The sequence below is a fragment of the Anoplopoma fimbria genome, chromosome 19 (assembly GCF_027596085.1).
Source record: "Anoplopoma fimbria isolate UVic2021 breed Golden Eagle Sablefish chromosome 19, Afim_UVic_2022, whole genome shotgun sequence".
Classification (NCBI taxonomy): Eukaryota; Metazoa; Chordata; class Actinopteri; order Perciformes; family Anoplopomatidae; genus Anoplopoma; species Anoplopoma fimbria.
This window is the reverse complement of record NC_072467.1, coordinates 12,671,769-12,689,113: the sequence shown is the minus strand read 5'-3', so window position 1 is coordinate 12,689,113 and position 17,345 is coordinate 12,671,769. Positions and strand designations below refer to the sequence as shown.

Sequence of the window (17,345 nt, the reverse complement as noted above, 5' to 3'; positions counted from 1 at the left end):
TGAAACCCCCCAACTGGTGCTCAGTCAGGTGTGTGCCAGTGCCTGCTGAGGGGCTGCACGGAGATTGGTGTGTGTGTGTGTGTGTGTGTGTGTGTGTGTGCTGTGCTCGTGCTTGCATCCAACTGGGTGTGTCTACAACAGATATATGAAGTCAGTTAAAAATAATCTGCAGCGAACACACATACACACACACACACACACACACACACACACACACACACACACACACACACACACACACAGACACAGTAGCAGCTACTACAGTAGAGCTGTGTATTCGTCTCAGCATGGCGCAGGCCCAGTGGACTGTGTGTGGAGGTGCATATATGAAGCATCCACCCCTCTCTTTCCCAGTCAAAGACAGCTGAAGACGCTGATAACACACAAAATTGTGCATTGGGGTTTCGAGTGTGTGTGTGTGTGTGTGTGTGTGTGTGTGTGTGTGTGTGTGTGTGTGTGTGTGTGTGTGTGTGTGTGTGTGTGTGTGTGTGTGTGTGTGCATTCTGTGCCTGAGCACACGCCTATGAATCGGGGGACACCCGTACGCATTCAATCAAATATTTGCTGTCAATATTTAGGCCCTCTCCTTCCCTCCTCAACGGGCCCCCGCCTGCTCCCTCCACTCATTAGGTGGTGGTGTTGTGATTTGATGGTTCTCGCCGGGAGGCTCCACAAGTGCAGAACTGGTCTCAATCAGCTGTACAGATGGCTGAAGTGGTAATCCGTGTGAAATGAAATGTTGACAGTGTTATAGTGTTATATGTAACAGGAAGGAATAATACCGGTGCGGTCGATAACAATAACGGTTGAGGAATATGAAGGGGGTAAAGGTGGACATTGTGTGTGTGTGTGTGTGTGTGTGTGTGTGTGTGTGTGTGTGTGTGTGTGTGTGTGTGTGTGTGTGTGTGTGTTACACCTGTATGTGTATTCCCATTCTGTGAAATATTTCCCACTGTGTATGCATCAATGTATAAGAGGAGTATGAAGGATTTGGGAGATATACTCTCGTCCACCAAGCCATAGCAATTTGCTGTATGTTAAGCAAAGGAAGAGACATGGATACGAAGAAGTGTCAGTTCACATAAAATCAGATATGTTTTTTTATTTATGGGGCTCCATGCTCTGAATTTCATTTCTATTTTCTTAATAGAAAAACTGCTGCTTTCAAGAAACAACGTCCTGGTTGCTCTGAATGATCCACAGACCTCACTGTGGTAAGTTGTCGATGAAACTATATCAAATAAATAGTCCCAATTGTCCCAAAATGTACATTTTCAGTGCTTTGAAGAGCACAAACAAAATTCCATTTACTTTGGATCGTTCATTACGTTATCGGTCACCAAATTAGGTGGAATTTCTTAAGAGAATGTCTGTTATGTAGAGACTTCTATACACTTATGACTGTAATAAAATACAAGCTAGCAGTTAGCTTGAAGGCTAACTATTAATGGAATTAGAGTTTACCCACTAAAACAGATTTAGGAGTTATGCTGTCTTACTGGAGCAAAACACAATGAGAGCAAACACAGAGAGCCATCTCTCTGGCATATGGCAGCCATCTTCAAAGTAATAAAACTGTGGCCCTTCAGTCATCGGAGGACATTCTAGCTGCTTTTTTTATATGTCAGGGGATAATGAAATCCCCCCGGTAAATCTTTTCTGACCTTTTTGCAGCCACTGCCTTGTATCCATATGATTATCAGTTCTTCCTTCACAACCTCGCCTGTATTTTCCCCCCAGTTTCAGTAGTAAACTCGAGCACCACGCCGAACTCTTGTGACGCTCTTACATCCATCAGAGTTCAATGTACTGTTGGTGATGCAGTGATTTCGAAACAGTCGTCCTGCTGGGAAGGAAACTCTTTGAAAACATTATTGTCTCCCTGTATCAGGGCAGGACTGACAAGGATTTGACCATGGCTCTGAAATATCAGTAGCCTCGCTGCGCTGGGTGTTAATAAATCCACTGCGCTGTCCGTGGTGCTGAAGTAGCAGGCAGATTTGTAATTGCAACTTTTTCCTGCCCACTTATAGATCCTTTTTTTTTTATCTATAACATTCTCTAAACAGTAGTTGAACCAAAAGAGTGGTTCTTGAAGCAGTTTAGAGTACGAAAGGAACCGCCTCCCCTTTTAGAAATCAACAAATTGCCTACTAGTTATACCCTGTTACACATCATACAACCATGTTATTTTTCATAGTCAATTATGAACTGCAGGAAAGGAACTGGTATGGGGATGTTGGCTGAATATATCTTTTTTTTAAAAGGTAAACTTTCACAGAATTATTAATATTTTCTTTAAACCTTCCATTAACGTAAGAAAACTACAACATATGTGACTGTAGACTGTTGATACAACTTGTTTAACCCTGTACCCATATTTAAATCTCTTTATAGAACAACAATATAGTCACCAATGCACAACTGTTAAGTTAAAATGGAAATTGCTAAATTTTTGGAAACTGAAATGTTAAATATTCTGGTCACTCTATTTTCTAATAATTTGCTACGAGCTGGTAACTATTTTTTTGCCATCTTTTTCAATAATTTATCCATTACTATTGAATAACTATTGGAACTGTTATCCATTACTTTTAAATAACTATGGGAACAGTTATCCATTACTTTTAATTAACTATGTACTGTAGGTAAAAAAGTAACAAATATCTCCATATTTCATATTTTCAAGAAAAAAAAAACAAGCAACACAGAATGAAGAACAGATAGAAATTGGTACTTCCAAGATGGCCATTTGTGGACTTGGCTTAATAGGGACCCCTTAGAGATCTGAAAGGATGTTGCAGACCAAAGACCAATAATGTTGAGGAGCAGAGCATGACCAAGTATATATGTCAGATCTGACTGAGTGATGTAAAACCTTCAATAGAATTAGTGAAAGGGTAGCACATGATGATGAGGTGACCCGTTTTAACGCTCCCTTCCAATAGTCACCTGTTAACTCCATATGTCGTTCCTTCTCACGGTGTGATTCGATTTTCTGAGTTGAATGAGGCTCTCCAATCTGAGAATGAATTATATTTTTCCAAGCGAGGTGAGGTGATGATACTTGAACATACACTAAAATTATTGGTTTTGACATAGATCATCAAAGCTGGGAAATGTGTCATTGTTAAAGCATTCTAGATCTACGTCTTTCTGCTTAGAAAAAGTAGAATCAAGGGTTGATGAAGGGAGTAGATGATTGTTTCTGATAGGTCCTAATACAGATGATGCTTAAAAGTTGTAGTGATTTTGGAATATGATACATATTTTTTACAGTAGAAAGTGCAGCAGGGTTTGAGGTGTAACATGATGGTTTCATGGGAAGTAATGAAAACACTGACGCCGGAATTAATGAAAGAACATTCTTGGGCATCCGTCCTCTTTCCTATTCACTCTACAATTCTTCTGTACTAGTGTCAACTGCACTAGTACTACTGGTGTACAAGTACCTCTGGTTGGGAATCACTGCACACCAATGGGAAGAATATAACTAGAACGAAAGGTTTACGAGTGCTTATTTTGTGATATTTTGTGACGCAGAAGGGAATAAAACATTCCTTTTGAGAGCGCTGTGAAACATTTAATGCTCAGAACAACATACTTAAATTTAAATTGTTAAAATAACTAAGAGTGTTTTACACTGCAGATCCATAATTGCTCTTAATAAATATCTTTGAGTATTTCCCTGTCAATCCGGCCATCTGTGTCCTCCAAAAAAAAAAACACAATGACTAAACCTCACGCTGTAAACCACACTTCTTAGATATTTGTTGCCGACCGCTGTCCAAATGATCAGATGTGCCCGTGTGTGTAGAGGGACCGCTCCGAGAAGGCGAGCACTGCAACAGGAAACACTTAGGATTGTGGCCTTTTCTGGATTACATTGGTTGCGCTGTTGCCAAGACAACAGCAATTAGAAAAGACTTGGTTACCAAGCAGAGAGTGGTTATGTTTCCGTAGCAACCAAGGTCAGGGAGAAGGCTCTGGGTTTACCTGATTCTTAAGAATAAGAAAGATATGACATATTTGTTATTACACTAAATACTGGGAGCCAGTGGGTTCATGTGGTGATATATTATCTGTGTTTGCATTGAAGACTCCAGCAGGGACTTTAAACTCCACGGTGTCCTGCTTCCTTATTGGCTTTTAAACATCTGTGGGGAAATTGAATAGCTGATGATTGCCTAATTTAGACATAAGGCTTACATTTAGTACAGAAAACTGAAAAGATATTAACCCCAGCAGTTTTAGATTGGGTAAAAACATAAATGTGTCTTGAAGCAAATAAACAGACCCTTGAACATAAGAGAGGCAGCACTACAACGTACACGGTCCTGCACATTTCCTATAGGCAATCTGTCATCCTAGAGGAGGACAACAGACAGTGTCCTCCTTTACCTTCGGTTGTCTGTGCCATGCTGTGTGAGCTTCCTGTAATTAGTTGATTATCACAGCATGCTGTCACACACCAGCTTACACAAACATGCCGTAATGACAATGGCATAACACGGCCTCCTTAAGCCCTGATCTCCGAGGTACTATTTACTTTCTGGTTTTGCAGAAAAAAACTAAGCGGCTGTGCATAATACAGTCACCGCACTCACAGAGCATCGATCCCCTGACATCTCAGCCAGTCTATCTCCAGTCTCTCACCAATTGTTTCATTTCTCCATCCGTAAACACCCCTTCTTCCGTCTCTACCTTGAACCCCTCTCTCTCTCTCTCACTCTCTCACACTCACACACACACACACACACACACTTCCCAGGTCCACTGTAGTGTGTAACCAGAGGCTAGGAGAACACTTAATCCCTCCGCACCTGCTCCATACCACCATGACCTCTTGCAGCTGCTCGGGTGTACGCTTTTTCGCCCTTTTTTTTGTGATACCGCCGACCTTGCAATCATGTCAGGAGGGTGTGTGTGTGTGTGTGTGTGTGTGTGTGTGTGTGTGTGTGGGGGGGTTAGTCCATTTGCATATCTGTAGATTATCTGATTGTGTTTGCGTGTTTTTAATAACACATTTGAGCTAAACAGATGTCCCGCGCTTCCGTCCGCCACACAGATGGACCCTGATATAAAATAGGACGCTATACGCGGCAGGAGAACAGACTGCAGGGATCAGTATTCAAATTTAATATGATGACACTTACACTGTGTCTTGTCTGCTCTCCGTATGTGTTAAAGCTTCGTGCTAACGTCGTTTCAGGTTCATTACGAGGCTCCGTTAAGATATGCAGCGACATGTTGGGAACTACCGCCAGTACAGCTAGTTAAGGCATAGATTATTAGATTAGGTTAGAGACAAGGTATGATGGGAAAAGCACTGGATCTGCTGTACGACATGATACTACGACCAGATTCAAGATTTTCTTTTCTACTCCAACGCTTTCCCACTCACATGCACATAAAAAAATGGTGATGTCTGCTCATGCACAAGCTCACAAACCCAGTATTCTACTTCAGGTTTCTTGCCAGGCCGAGCTTTACCCTGTTTAGGGTTAGTACTCTCACAAGAGTTTAAAATAAAATCGAGCCACAGCTACTGTGTACAACTAACTGCATTCACTAAAATGCAAAGAAAAAAATTATATATATATCTCTTCCGTAACCTTCTAATTTCTTCCCCCCCCCAAAAAAAAATCAACACAGACTAAAATTTAGACAATTTTATTGGCATAAAATATATACAAGTGGTACTATGTAAAAACGTGTAAAAGCAATATAATATAAAATTACCTCTTTCCCAATCCATGTGAGAAAAAAGAAAGTTTGTTGCACAGCTGGTCATGGACCAACTGGAAAAGCAATTCTGATATGAATGTGCAGCTTTTCAGTGCACGGTAGGAAAAAAAAGAATACACCTTTGGTTCCCTTCTAAGAGGTCCGGCTACCTACGGCTTCCCACCTCCGTCGCACATCAATCACTCTCTCTACATCTCCATTTACACTTATTCCAGGCTCTCCTCCCTACAGGTCCCTTTTTGTTCCGTGGATGAAGGGGGAACGAGGTGGCGAAGCAGTGTGGAAAAGAAAAAAGGCAGAATTGCTGCCTTCTCGCGGAGGGGGAGGAGTGGCGGAAGTGGTGTGACCACTGTGTGATGGAGGGGGGAAGAGGTGAGGAGCAGTGGTTTCCATCAGGTGGAGAATGCAGGGAGAGGACCGCCGATTTCCTCTGGAGGAGGAGGAGGAGAGGGCGACTAACAGAACAACTGTATTGTGCCTCCAGATGGAGGGTATGATTTGCTGTATTGTCACCAGTGGCTGCCAACAGAAACCCACCGCTCCTGCAATTTGATTCCAAGTGTGACTGTCATTTGTTTGCACAGGAACACAAGCTCCTCACGCGCAGACATGCCTCATGTGGAAGTTGACCACGTACTCGGCGTTGGTGCGCTGCACAGAGATGGCGAAGGGCTCGAAGGGGTGGAATGTGAAGGCGACCAGGCGCCGCACGGCATGATTAACTGGACGCCCCAGAAGGCCGGCCTGTATCTTGAACTTCAGCAGGCCGGAGTCCCGCGCGTAAAACCTGGTGGGTGAGGGGCATAGAGAGAGAAAATAGTGCCATTAAATCCTTCCAGGATTAGTCCAGGCTTTTGGAGAAATGAGTTGACATGGGGAAAGAAAGGAAAAGGAAAGAAAGCCAACACATGGTACCATGTGTAACATGCAGTGTATCAGATATAAACATAACAGATCAAAAGTTTTGAGATAAGAAGCCTCAAACAAAAACTGATGCTAGCTATGTCAGATGCCTTGTAAAGAGGTCATGTAATCTACATTCATCTGTCATATCAAACAGACTGAGATGTATCGCAGATATTTTTTGTTTAAGCTTAACACAAAGATTATGAACAATTAAATATAGAATATAAAATATAAAAATGCATTTCATTCTCAACCTCATCCAAATCACACAGCTGACACTTTCTGTCCACCTATGGAACTGAATGGAAGTTTCCAGTTTCCACAGCCAGAGGCAGGATGCCAGATCTTAACTGAGCACAAATAAACCTGAGCTCTGATCAGGGTAAGAGTGCCATAATGCTGCCACTACTAATTATTATTTTTTACATTATTTTCGATTAATCGCTTATTGAGTTATATGAACATTGTGAAAAATGCCCATTCACAATATCCCTTGACTGCTAAAATTGATTGTTTTGTCAGACTGCCAGTCCAAATTATACCAAGTCAAAAAAGAAGAAAGCAAAAGAAACATTCATTTGAGACATGACTTAAGGGAAAATGTGCCACCTGTTATGAAGATGTCCAAATCAGTGTTGGTGGTTTGGTTTCCTCAGTGTGTGCTTTATTGACAGAGAAAGTTGAGTTTGCCACTGCTCAATCTCTTGTTCTTCCTGCATCCAGTGCCGTCAGGCAAGGAAGAACTAAAAGGGTATTTCAGATTGTATTTGTCGTCTCTTCCTCTGGGTAGCCAGGGGGGCGCATGAGCTCTAAATGCAAGTGCAGAGGATGCTATGGATATAGCTACATACTCAGACTCGGATATTCAGTCACATTTATTTGAGCCAGAGTATGCGGCCGAAGAAATGCAGCGGAGTGAGGCCGAGGCTGAGGCTGCATTAGCCGTGCAGGAGGATAAAGGCGGGTTTGGACCCTTTGGGTGTCAGAAGCTTGTGCTCACTGCATCCACCTTCTTTTGGTCAATACAGCAAGCACTGAGGAATGTGTTTTTTTCAATGGTAAGGCTTCAACTGTTGCCATGGTAATCAACGTCCAATTAAGTATTCAAATGCATCTGCTGTTTTGGTTGATTTTTTATATGCATGTATATAGCCCATGGAATAAGGAATAGTGATCTCACTAGGGGTGGAAGGTATAATAATAATAATAATAATAATAATAATAATAATAATAATAAGTATAGTAAAGTAACAATTCAAACAGGCCTGTTTTCAGCTGCTGCTCAGTTTCATATTTTGGATTTTTTTCAAGTCAAATTTGAGTTGACATAAAGCGGCACAGACAGTTTGATGTGTTCAAATGTTATCTTTTAAATGTAGTTTTTGGTGAGACGCTTGAATGAAAACCGGAGATGTTTTTTTATGACCCGTTTAACTCCCTAACACTATCTCTGAGCATCTTATTATAGAGTTTTTAAATGACTAATGCCGGGGTTGTTTAATCAAAGCAGATATTTAAATAAAACACTATATTAATTAATTTCCTTTTCAAATTAGATAACGTGTTTCCTGCAATTAAACTATAGACCGCAATAACAAAGTAAAGAGATAACATTTAGAATTTTTGAGGTTTAGATTGACTTTGGGATGGTTGAAAGTTTGCCACGCGATGCCATGCCATATCAGAAGCATCTACATCGACATAGGGAAAAACAAATAAACAGTGATATTTACCGTTGTCGTCCATGCTCCCAAATTATACAGAGACATACATTTTAGGCCTTAATGCCCAGACCTAAATTCCACTTTATTCATGCGAGTATCCATCAACATGGATTATTACGAGTTATTCTCAGACGGACAGCGCTGTTTGTTGTGTGTAGAGGCTGTGTGCAAGTGTGCTTGCGCTGGCCCTGCCATAGAGTCCCATACCTGATGGGGTGATCTCCGCAGGTCTTGGGCCTCTCCATTACTGACACCCACTTGTCATCATAACTGAAGAGGGAGAGGTCGAGGTAAGGACTGCTGCTGTAGGACTGGGCGCTGATGGGCAGCTGACCCAGCAGCCGACGCACCGCCTCGGTGTGCCCGCCGTATTTGGCGTTCACTATGGTGTCCTTGAATCTGAGGCACAGAGAAATGAAACAGCAACAGGAATCTTGATGAGTGAGTCTCTTTTGGCACTGTTGCCGTGATGTAAAACTTTCCACAAAAGTGCTTCTATGATCCTAAAGTGATACTCCTCTTGGTTTGGTTTGAGGATCAGAAAGGAGTGAACAGTGTCATTTCCACAAATTTATTTCGCTTTGGAGAGAACTTGGAGAGAACTAAATAATAATCCCATGTCTCACTACACACAGCAGGGACTTTGTGGCGTCGCTGTCCATGCTCCATCCATAGTTTGAGTCTTTCCTCTCACCTTGTTTTGTGCTCCATACTTGCAGACCTGCAGGTCTCTCTATATCTGGTTAGTGGCCATATAAAACCCTGTGAATTGGGTTTATGCTAGCCAATTGTAAATGGTACAAATCTGGTTTGCTGAATGTGCTCGCCAGCTTTCAATATCTCCTCTCCTTCTCCCCGACATCAGTTTTCACCACTCTAAAATCCAATTCTAAGCCCTTTGCCTCGCTCAAACTACCCTTTATCTTCTCCTTCCTCACACCCCTCCCCCCGTTTGTCTGGTCCTCCCTCTTCACCTTCCACACAGGATTTTGTCACCTGCACTGGCGAGTCGAACCGCCAAATTCAATCACAGCTCCTCCAGCCAAGCTGACTGTCTTAATGTCTCTCTTCTATATCTAGATTAAGTCCTAAAACTTCCGCCCTCCTCCAGGCGGTCCCCGCTGATCCGCTTCCCTCCCTAACCGCCTTCTTCAAATCCTCCCTGACATTTGGCTTCACATCATCAGGTTCAGTTCTTTTTTTTCTATTTCATTCAGAGAAAACCCCCAAACCCTGCAGTTTGCCAGCACAATTATATTCAGACTGAAATACATTCAATGTTTTGCAGAAATATATTTTTCATTTGAATTCAATAATCTAATATCCGTCCGTACACATGACATTTCTCCTCTCAATACCTTCTCTGGACCTGCCGGGCATAGTTGTTGGATGAAGCGGAGCAGGGGAACTGGACGGCTTGGCTGTGCAGCGTGGCGTTTCTGAACAGGTCGCAGAAATTCTCAAAAAGCTCCAGCAGCTGGTCGGAGGTGTTCTCAAAGACGGCCAGCACCTCCGTGGACACCATGTTGTACACAACGAAGAACGACGGCTGTGGGGGAAGGGGAGAGGGTGAAGATTCAAAGAAAAGATGATACAATCCAGGTGAAATACCAAGGAAAGCCAGGAATGGTGAGATGGTTATTATACTGTAACAAATCATTTGAGGCTTTGGCTTCTATGTGAGTTTATAATGAATGAGATTATTTATATATTCTCCATTGGTGAGACGAATAGCTGATCTGCAAGGAGCTCTGAGAGGGGAGATTTCCAGGAAATAAAAACATATATTAATTAGATCTGTTAGTTACTATATTTTGTTTGCCGTCATGAATGATTAGCAGGGCTGAAGAGAATCTGTAAGATAAACGTCTCCTTGGAGACCTGAGAGGAATCCCTGCTATGCAGCACAAACAACAAAAGACACGAGAGAAGCGGGGGAGAGTAACAAGGAGAACACTGGGAGGAATTCATATGTGTGTGTGTGTGTGTGTGTGTGTGTGTGTGTGTGTGTGTGTGTGTGTGTGTGTGTGTGTGTGTGTGTGTGTGTGTGTGTGTACCTGCGAGGGGTCGGTGACTCTGAGTGTGACCACGTCTTCGCTGGTGTATTTAATGAAGAGGTGGTGCTCATCCAACAGCTGCATCTTCCACATCCTCAACCTCCTCAGCTGATCAAAAAACTGGAAGAATCTGAGGACAAACGCAAGAGCAGGGTGAACTAAACAGATCACCAAATGAGCATCTAACATCAGTTCATTATGGAAATGGTACTTGATGGACTGAAGAGCTACATACATATACGTACATACATACATACATACACACACATATATATACATACTGCCCATCTTTCGGCACAGGCTGAAAACTCACCTCTTCAAGAAGTACTACCCTGAGCCTTCCTCGTAGCACTTATTGCATTCGTATTCGTTTGTTGCACTTATCCTATTCGTATTAGTTTGTAGCACCTATTGTATTCGTATTAGTTTGTTGCAATTATTGTTTTCGTAGTAATTTGCTTCTGCACTATACTTTTGCTCTGGTTTATGCTTTTAGATGCTTGTTTAAGAAAGGAGATGCACTTATGACTTCTGGTGACTAGTAGTTCTCTTGAATACCTATGTTGAATACACTTCCTGTAAGTCGCTTTGGATAAAAGCGTCTGCTAAATGACTGTAATGTAATGTAATATATATAAACATAAATATAATTACATATGTAATTAGACATTATATATATATATATATATATATATATATATAAATATATAAACATATATATATATATATATATATAAACATATATATATATATATATATATATATATAAACATATATATATAAACACGCGCACACACACACCTCAAATTAATTAATTACATCCCACTCAAACATCAGTCACGCAACAGCAAAGACAAAGAAAGAATAAAAAAATAAACCCAATGACTGCATTCTTGTTTCAGTTGGGTTTCAATTGGTAGCGTCATTTTTTAATCCATGATTGGACTAAAATTTGTTATCTTCAAAGATCTTGAAATACGACAGAAATACAGGAATGTGCAGGGTTGGACACACAGCGCATATGAAAAATAGTTCTTCATTCTTTCTTGCTGGTTTAACTGAATAATGGATGAATTAATCTTTTTATTCCAAAAAAAAAAAAAAAAGAAAAAGGTTGCTTTTCAATGCCGCAGCTCTGCCCCTTCTTCAGACATACACTGAGGCAATGCAGCTTAGAGACGTTTAAGGAACTTTCTGATAAATTAATTCTCACTCATGATGCCATGGCTTCTACTGTGGCTAATGGATGAATACAATCAAAAAAAAAAAAAGATCGATTAAAGTAAGTTACCATTTTCTCTAAACATCCACTGAGAGCATGAGAGTAACGTTGTGTACCTCCTCTTAGCGGTGGCGCTGCCGTCCTGCTCAGCCCTCCTCCAGAGGTAGACCAGCAGCCTGTGTTTGAGGGAGTTGATGGTTTTGTCAGTGTAAAGGCGGGGGAAGCCCGGCTGACTCTCAGCCTGGGCCTCAGTGTAAACTGCTGAAAGAGTCAGGAGGTCGTCCTCATAACAGAACCGCCCAATCGTCCTCACATCTAGAAATGTTCCTTCTGGAGTGACCTGCGAGGGGATAAGGAAAAAAAACAATATGGTACTTGGAGTTTCTTTAAGCAGCAGTCATTCCCCAAACTAGATCGAAATAAATAGAAAACTTGAGTTAATTGTTAGAAAAAAGTTTGTACATACGTTAACAATCAGAACATTTTTCAAACCAGAAGCGACAGGAACATTTCCTCTCACATCCGAGCATAAATCTGCTTCTTAAAAAGTAAAACCAAACTGAATTGTACCGGGCAGAAAGGCTGCTGCTGCAGGGCCATCTCTACATAATAGCGTTAAGTAGGGAGGTCTTGATCGGGGCCGATCAAGGCATTTTTTTACTGATCAGTATCGGCTATATTGAGCTACCGATCACGATCCGATCCTTCGTTTTACGTCAGCTGTCACACAGATATTTTTACTCGCGAAGTTTTCATGCACAGCAACGCAACGAACTGCTGCCCCTGTCAAGTCTCTGCTGTCTCTCCTTCACTTCGCTGAGCTCCATGTGTGTGACCACAGACTGAGCCCCGCCCACAGCGAAACAACACACACTATTAACGAGGAGCAAAATGCAGTGTCAGATTGTTTTATTCATGTTATTTAACAAATTCATCTGCACGTGACATTTTTTAAAAAAGGGACATATAATTTCCCTCGAGACAACAAGGCCAAAACATTTACAGTGAGGGTTTGTTATTTTATGCTTTGTAAATGGGTAAAAATTTAAATTAAAAAACATTAAGGAACAGCTTGGATGCAGGCACTTTTCTTAATGCAATGCAGAACTATTCATCTGTCAAGCATATACATTTACTGTGGTTGAGTTTACTAACTTAAACATACTTGAATATTGCACTGTGCAGCTGTATTATCTAGGAAAATACAAGTATGGGATCAGGACGGCTGAGGACTGATGAGCGAAAAAACTTGATCGAGACATCCCTAGCTTTAAGTATGTTAACAGTCAAATTAATAATGTCTCAGAAAGTGTTTTGCCTTTTATAAATGTCAAAACACCTCCTTTAACATCACTTACCGCCACGTCACCAGCAGGGAAACATGCTTCAAAGAGTTACATTTTAAACGGTAAATATGCTCACCTGAAACACATGTATGGTCTGCTGCTGGACCGACAGCACAGCCAAGATGTTCCTGTAGAGGTAGAGGCCCTGGTTGTGGGACAGGATGATCTTGTCACACTTGAAGGACCTGGTGTCACAAAGCCTGCCAGTGTGGAGGTCGATAATGTGGAGGGAGTAGTCTTCTAGAGGAGACCGAGGGTTGGGAGTCACAGATTCGTTGTTGCGATACACCTGGTAGGAGATGAAGTGTGGATGAGAGGGGCGGTCTGAGCCAAACTATAGAAACGAATTTGTAGTTTTAATCATTTTTTTGATTTCCTCGTAATTTTACCGTTAGTATGACAGTGTTCTTACCTCAAAGAAGTAAGGCGGCGGCTCCTCTGGGACGTACACAGCCGACCCGACAATGACATAGCGGCAGTCGTCTGTGAAGAGGCTGCACTCCCGGTTGAGGTGTTCTCCGTTCGAGGCCACATTGGTGACGTGGAGCAAGGAGAAGAAGCGCTCAAACAGGCGGCCTCTGATGTTGAGGGAACGCTGGTCATTGGCCGTTACAAGAGTCTCTCCCTCTTGGCCTCTCAGCAGGTCCTGAGCCGCTTGGCAGCCTTGATATTCATATATCTGTAGGAGGAACATTGGGATTGGAGTTTATTTTACTCACAATTTTGTCTTGTGTATATTTTGTAGTTTAGATGGCCCAAGTTTGTTCCAGTCTTGTTAGGTTGCTTTTTAATCACATAATATGTGGTATTTAGGGAGTCCAACTCCAATGTTCAGAGGGAAAAATAAGCTAAATGAACTGATCTTACCTCCAGAGAAGTCTGGTCAGAAGAGAAGGCAATAAAACAGCGTCCATCTGGCGAGAACTTCCTGAGGAAGCAGGGGGGCTTCTCCACGTTGACCACAGTGAAGTTGGGGAAAAGATTTTGGTGGAAGCACCGTACTCTGTACCAGTGAGCTCCGGGTCGGCCCGAACAGATCCTGCGCCTCTCAAGACGATGAACCACGTTTTGATTCTGGATCCGTCTGGGCTTCAGGGTCGGCGTGTCGTCATCCATCGCTGTGATTAGAGAACGATCTCGAATTCCTCCTCAGAAGGTAGTTAGACAGTTGGCCGGAACGGTGAAACGACTACATCATAGGTGTAGTCCTGTTACCTAGGTTTCCTATAGAAAGTGTGAGGAGAGACAAAGAACACACAAGTAAATCGGTTTTGAAGAGAAACAGGTTTTCGAGTAAAAAGAAAACGATCGAGTAACACATTCCAATTTTGATAACGGGTTCACAATTTTAAGTAACTGATCGAGCAACTACACAGTTTTTGTTTTTTTTCCAAATGTGAAGGGATACTTGCTTTTTTCATGTCACAAACCATTCAAGTTTCGTGGCTGCTAGTTGGACAAAGTGAGGACTTTAAAGACAGATGTCTCGTCTCGTATGGAATCTTATAACCAAATCTTTATTCACACAAAAGAGAGACACTCAGGGTTGGAAATTAACTTTAATGGGCTGGTTGAGTGAAGCAAATCTACCAGCCACTTGCGTATTTTACCTGTATTTGGCTGGTTCCAATTCCTACAATACTCGATCAAACATTTCCCATAATGCAACGCAACAGTAGCATTCGTTAAAACTGCCCAGCTTGCAGCAAAGGCTTTCTGCTAAGACGTGCAAGTCCAGACAGAGATAACCCTGATGATTATTTAAGACTTTAAAAAGCTCCTTCACAGCCGCAGACGACTTGATAGCAGTAAGGTTAACTTGGTTTGGTGCCCTTCTCTGCAGCGGTGTGTGGACGTCTTCATTTGACTAGCAGTGATAGGAGGACTGTCTTCTGCTCTGTCCAGACACCCACAGTCTGCTCTGGTGTGTGATGTGTGTCACTAGCTCAGCCGGCTCGACAATAAAGAGCAGCCACCGACCATTATAACACTAGGCATGTGGCACAGCCGGTGGTTACTTACTTGTTGTCTTTAAAAAGCCAACAGGGAAGCTCTCTTGGTCCTCCAAGTTCAGTTGGCTGTGTTAGCAAGAGCAGTGAAGTTTGGCTCACGGGCTCGACAAGTTACAGCGAGCTACCACTTCCACCTCACGACAGTGGGGAAGGCTCGGCCTCAATTGTGTCTTATAGTGCACGAGTAGCCGTATCCTATCACGTTTCTACAAATATCCGCCTGTCTGGGGCATTTTGGTGTCTTAAGAGCCGCTCTGTTTGTTGTGGGTGAGCCGTGAAGGAAACGCAGAAGAAGAGGAAAGCGGTGCCGGAATTAAGAGCAGCTCAGGACTGGGTTTTTTAAAGCAGCGCCACCACATCATCCTCAGGTGAAAAAGTGACATTGCACCCTTCAGCAGTTGACTCAAATAATCAAGTGGGTTTGTGACACTGGCAGCTGAAAAAAGGAACAAAAATCACATACAGTCATAATGTGCCGACGTATCTTTGTACAATGGTTACAGCGCAGTATAACTCAACAATTATGTTAGATGGAGTATATAGATAAATGAAACAATAATTATATTGACAGAAGAGGACAGAAACAAGGGACAGAAACAACCACACTTAAATAACCTTTTGTTATAATTATAAAATATTCTACCATACATGCTTTCAATCCAAGCTGAAAATGATATGCTATAAATGTATTTTGAAGCATCACAGTGTTACATTTTACAGGGTACAATTTAAAGTAACCAACTGCAGTGAATTGCATTAAGAGGCAACCTTATAGTGTGGCCACAGACGAGTCAAACATGCACCCGCTGATTTCACTGAAGTGCCAATTTACTGATCAGTAGGTGGGTTTGCAGGTGAGGAGTGCAAGTGTTCCAGCAAACTTTGAACATGACTATAATTGCCTCGACTGAATTTGAAAAAACCAAAAGCCCTTTGGCCACTGTACCTACAGTGTATATAACTGTCTTGTTTGTTTAGCCTATTTCGTTTAATTGATTTGTTTATCACAGCGTGTAGCATAAGCGAACCCGTGGTGACCTGCGTTTTGCCCCCCATAATGACAGATAATTAAATTATGATTATCCTCTTTCTTATGAGGCATGTTCATACGGGTTGAGAATAGCATTATGAAAAGAAAGAGAAAAATTGTTCGCAGTGCATTGGTCTTGGAAGACTGCTAATGGTTCTTTGTGCAATTATCCCTGACCAAAGAGTCTCGTTTGAATGTTGTAATTTTCCATAAAAGCACATGCAGTGGGCATAAAAAGCCAGTTTGAAAAGAAAAATGAAGAAATGAATGGAGGGAAAGATGTGAAATTATCCACTTTAAAATCTAATGGCATTTTCCTTTTCAACTATACCTGATTAAGCCCGCGCTTCAAGATGTGTGTGAGTGAGTGTTTGAGTGGTGTGTTCGTGTGCCTCAATATTGTGTGCTTATGTGTGTGCGCACACAGGTGGGTTTGCGTGCCACAACAATAACCCGCACAAGAGTATTTCAAAACAGAAACCGTGCACTATCCTCTGGTTGCTCTTCTGCTATTTTCTAAGAAATGACTACACAGCACCCTCGCCTCAGCTTTTAGTATTAGCCCATGAAGTAGAGACGGGATGGAGAGTCTACATCTGATGGTTTTTATGCACCTTCTTTTTTTTTAAGCCCATCTGCCAGAAGACACAGTGCTTATTAAAGATTATTTTTTCATCCTTCTGTGCTTTTTACAGCCCAAAGTGGACAGTGTCTGTTCTTCCCACTCCCCTTTTCTTTTTCTCCAGGTGAAACAACACCAAAATTTGGCTTTTAACTGCGTGCTTTTGGCACTATCGCCTTACCACAAAATAGAGTTACTAAAACTTCAAATTGTTCCCCTTTCAGCAGTCAGGGTGGGATGAGGGGTGGTAAGGAAATGCAAGCAGTGGCTTTCTGTGACAACAGGTATTATGTGCAATGCTTCAAGCATGTAAGAGACAGAGAGGAAAAGTAGGGCTCTCCAACGCCCTGTTTTGGAACAGTAAATAATGGAGCTGAACAGAGTGCAACAATTGCAGTTATTATCATCATCATTATAACAAACTGAAATATCCAAAAGAGCATTTGCATTAAAGGACATCTGGATGAAAAGCATAGAGCAAATTCATTGACTTGATCAAACCTCCATAAAAAAGGCATTTAGAAAAGGTTACTCAAAGCATGGGGAGCAAATAGAAATACATAGTTTTACCTTTTCCTCCATCCTTTTTTTTTACTCAGACAGTTGTGTTTGGCATTTAACAAAAGCTTTTAACTTTTCGATCCAGCCTAATTTCAGAGCACAATCGGACATTTTAAC

The 17,345-nt window shown here is 41.8% G+C and overlaps 1 protein-coding gene across 1 annotated transcript; it reads right to left on the bottom strand.

Annotated features, from left to right (window-relative positions):
* Positions 1–5,681: 5,681 nt before the first annotated feature.
* On the bottom strand, positions 5,682–15,314 carry det1 (DET1 partner of COP1 E3 ubiquitin ligase). The gene is made up of 9 exons (XM_054619924.1): positions 15,026–15,314; positions 13,871–14,227; positions 13,416–13,682; positions 13,080–13,292; positions 11,774–11,997; positions 10,436–10,565; positions 9,737–9,927; positions 8,586–8,777; positions 5,682–6,535 (listed from the first exon to the last, which is right to left on the bottom strand). The coding sequence occupies exons 2-9, from the start codon at positions 14,117–14,119 to the stop codon at positions 6,346–6,348; spliced, it is 1,656 nt and encodes a 551-aa protein (XP_054475899.1). The 5' UTR covers positions 14,120–14,227; positions 15,026–15,314; the 3' UTR covers positions 5,682–6,345.
* Positions 15,315–17,345: the final 2,031 nt, after the last annotated feature.

Bases quoted from the DNA above. Each gene is read 5' to 3' on its own strand.
- det1 (XM_054619924.1), bottom strand. From the start codon at position 14,119: ATGGATGACGACACGCCGACCCTGAAGCCCAGACGGATCCAGAATCAA. The intron at 11,998-13,079 runs GTGAGCATATTT...ATCCCCTCGCAG, and splicing joins AGACCATACATGTGTTTCAG to GTCACTCCAGAAGGAACATT. The intron at 6,536-8,585 runs GTATGGGACTCT...CTCACCCACCAG, and splicing joins TGCGGAGATCACCCCATCAG to GTTTTACGCGCGGGACTCCG.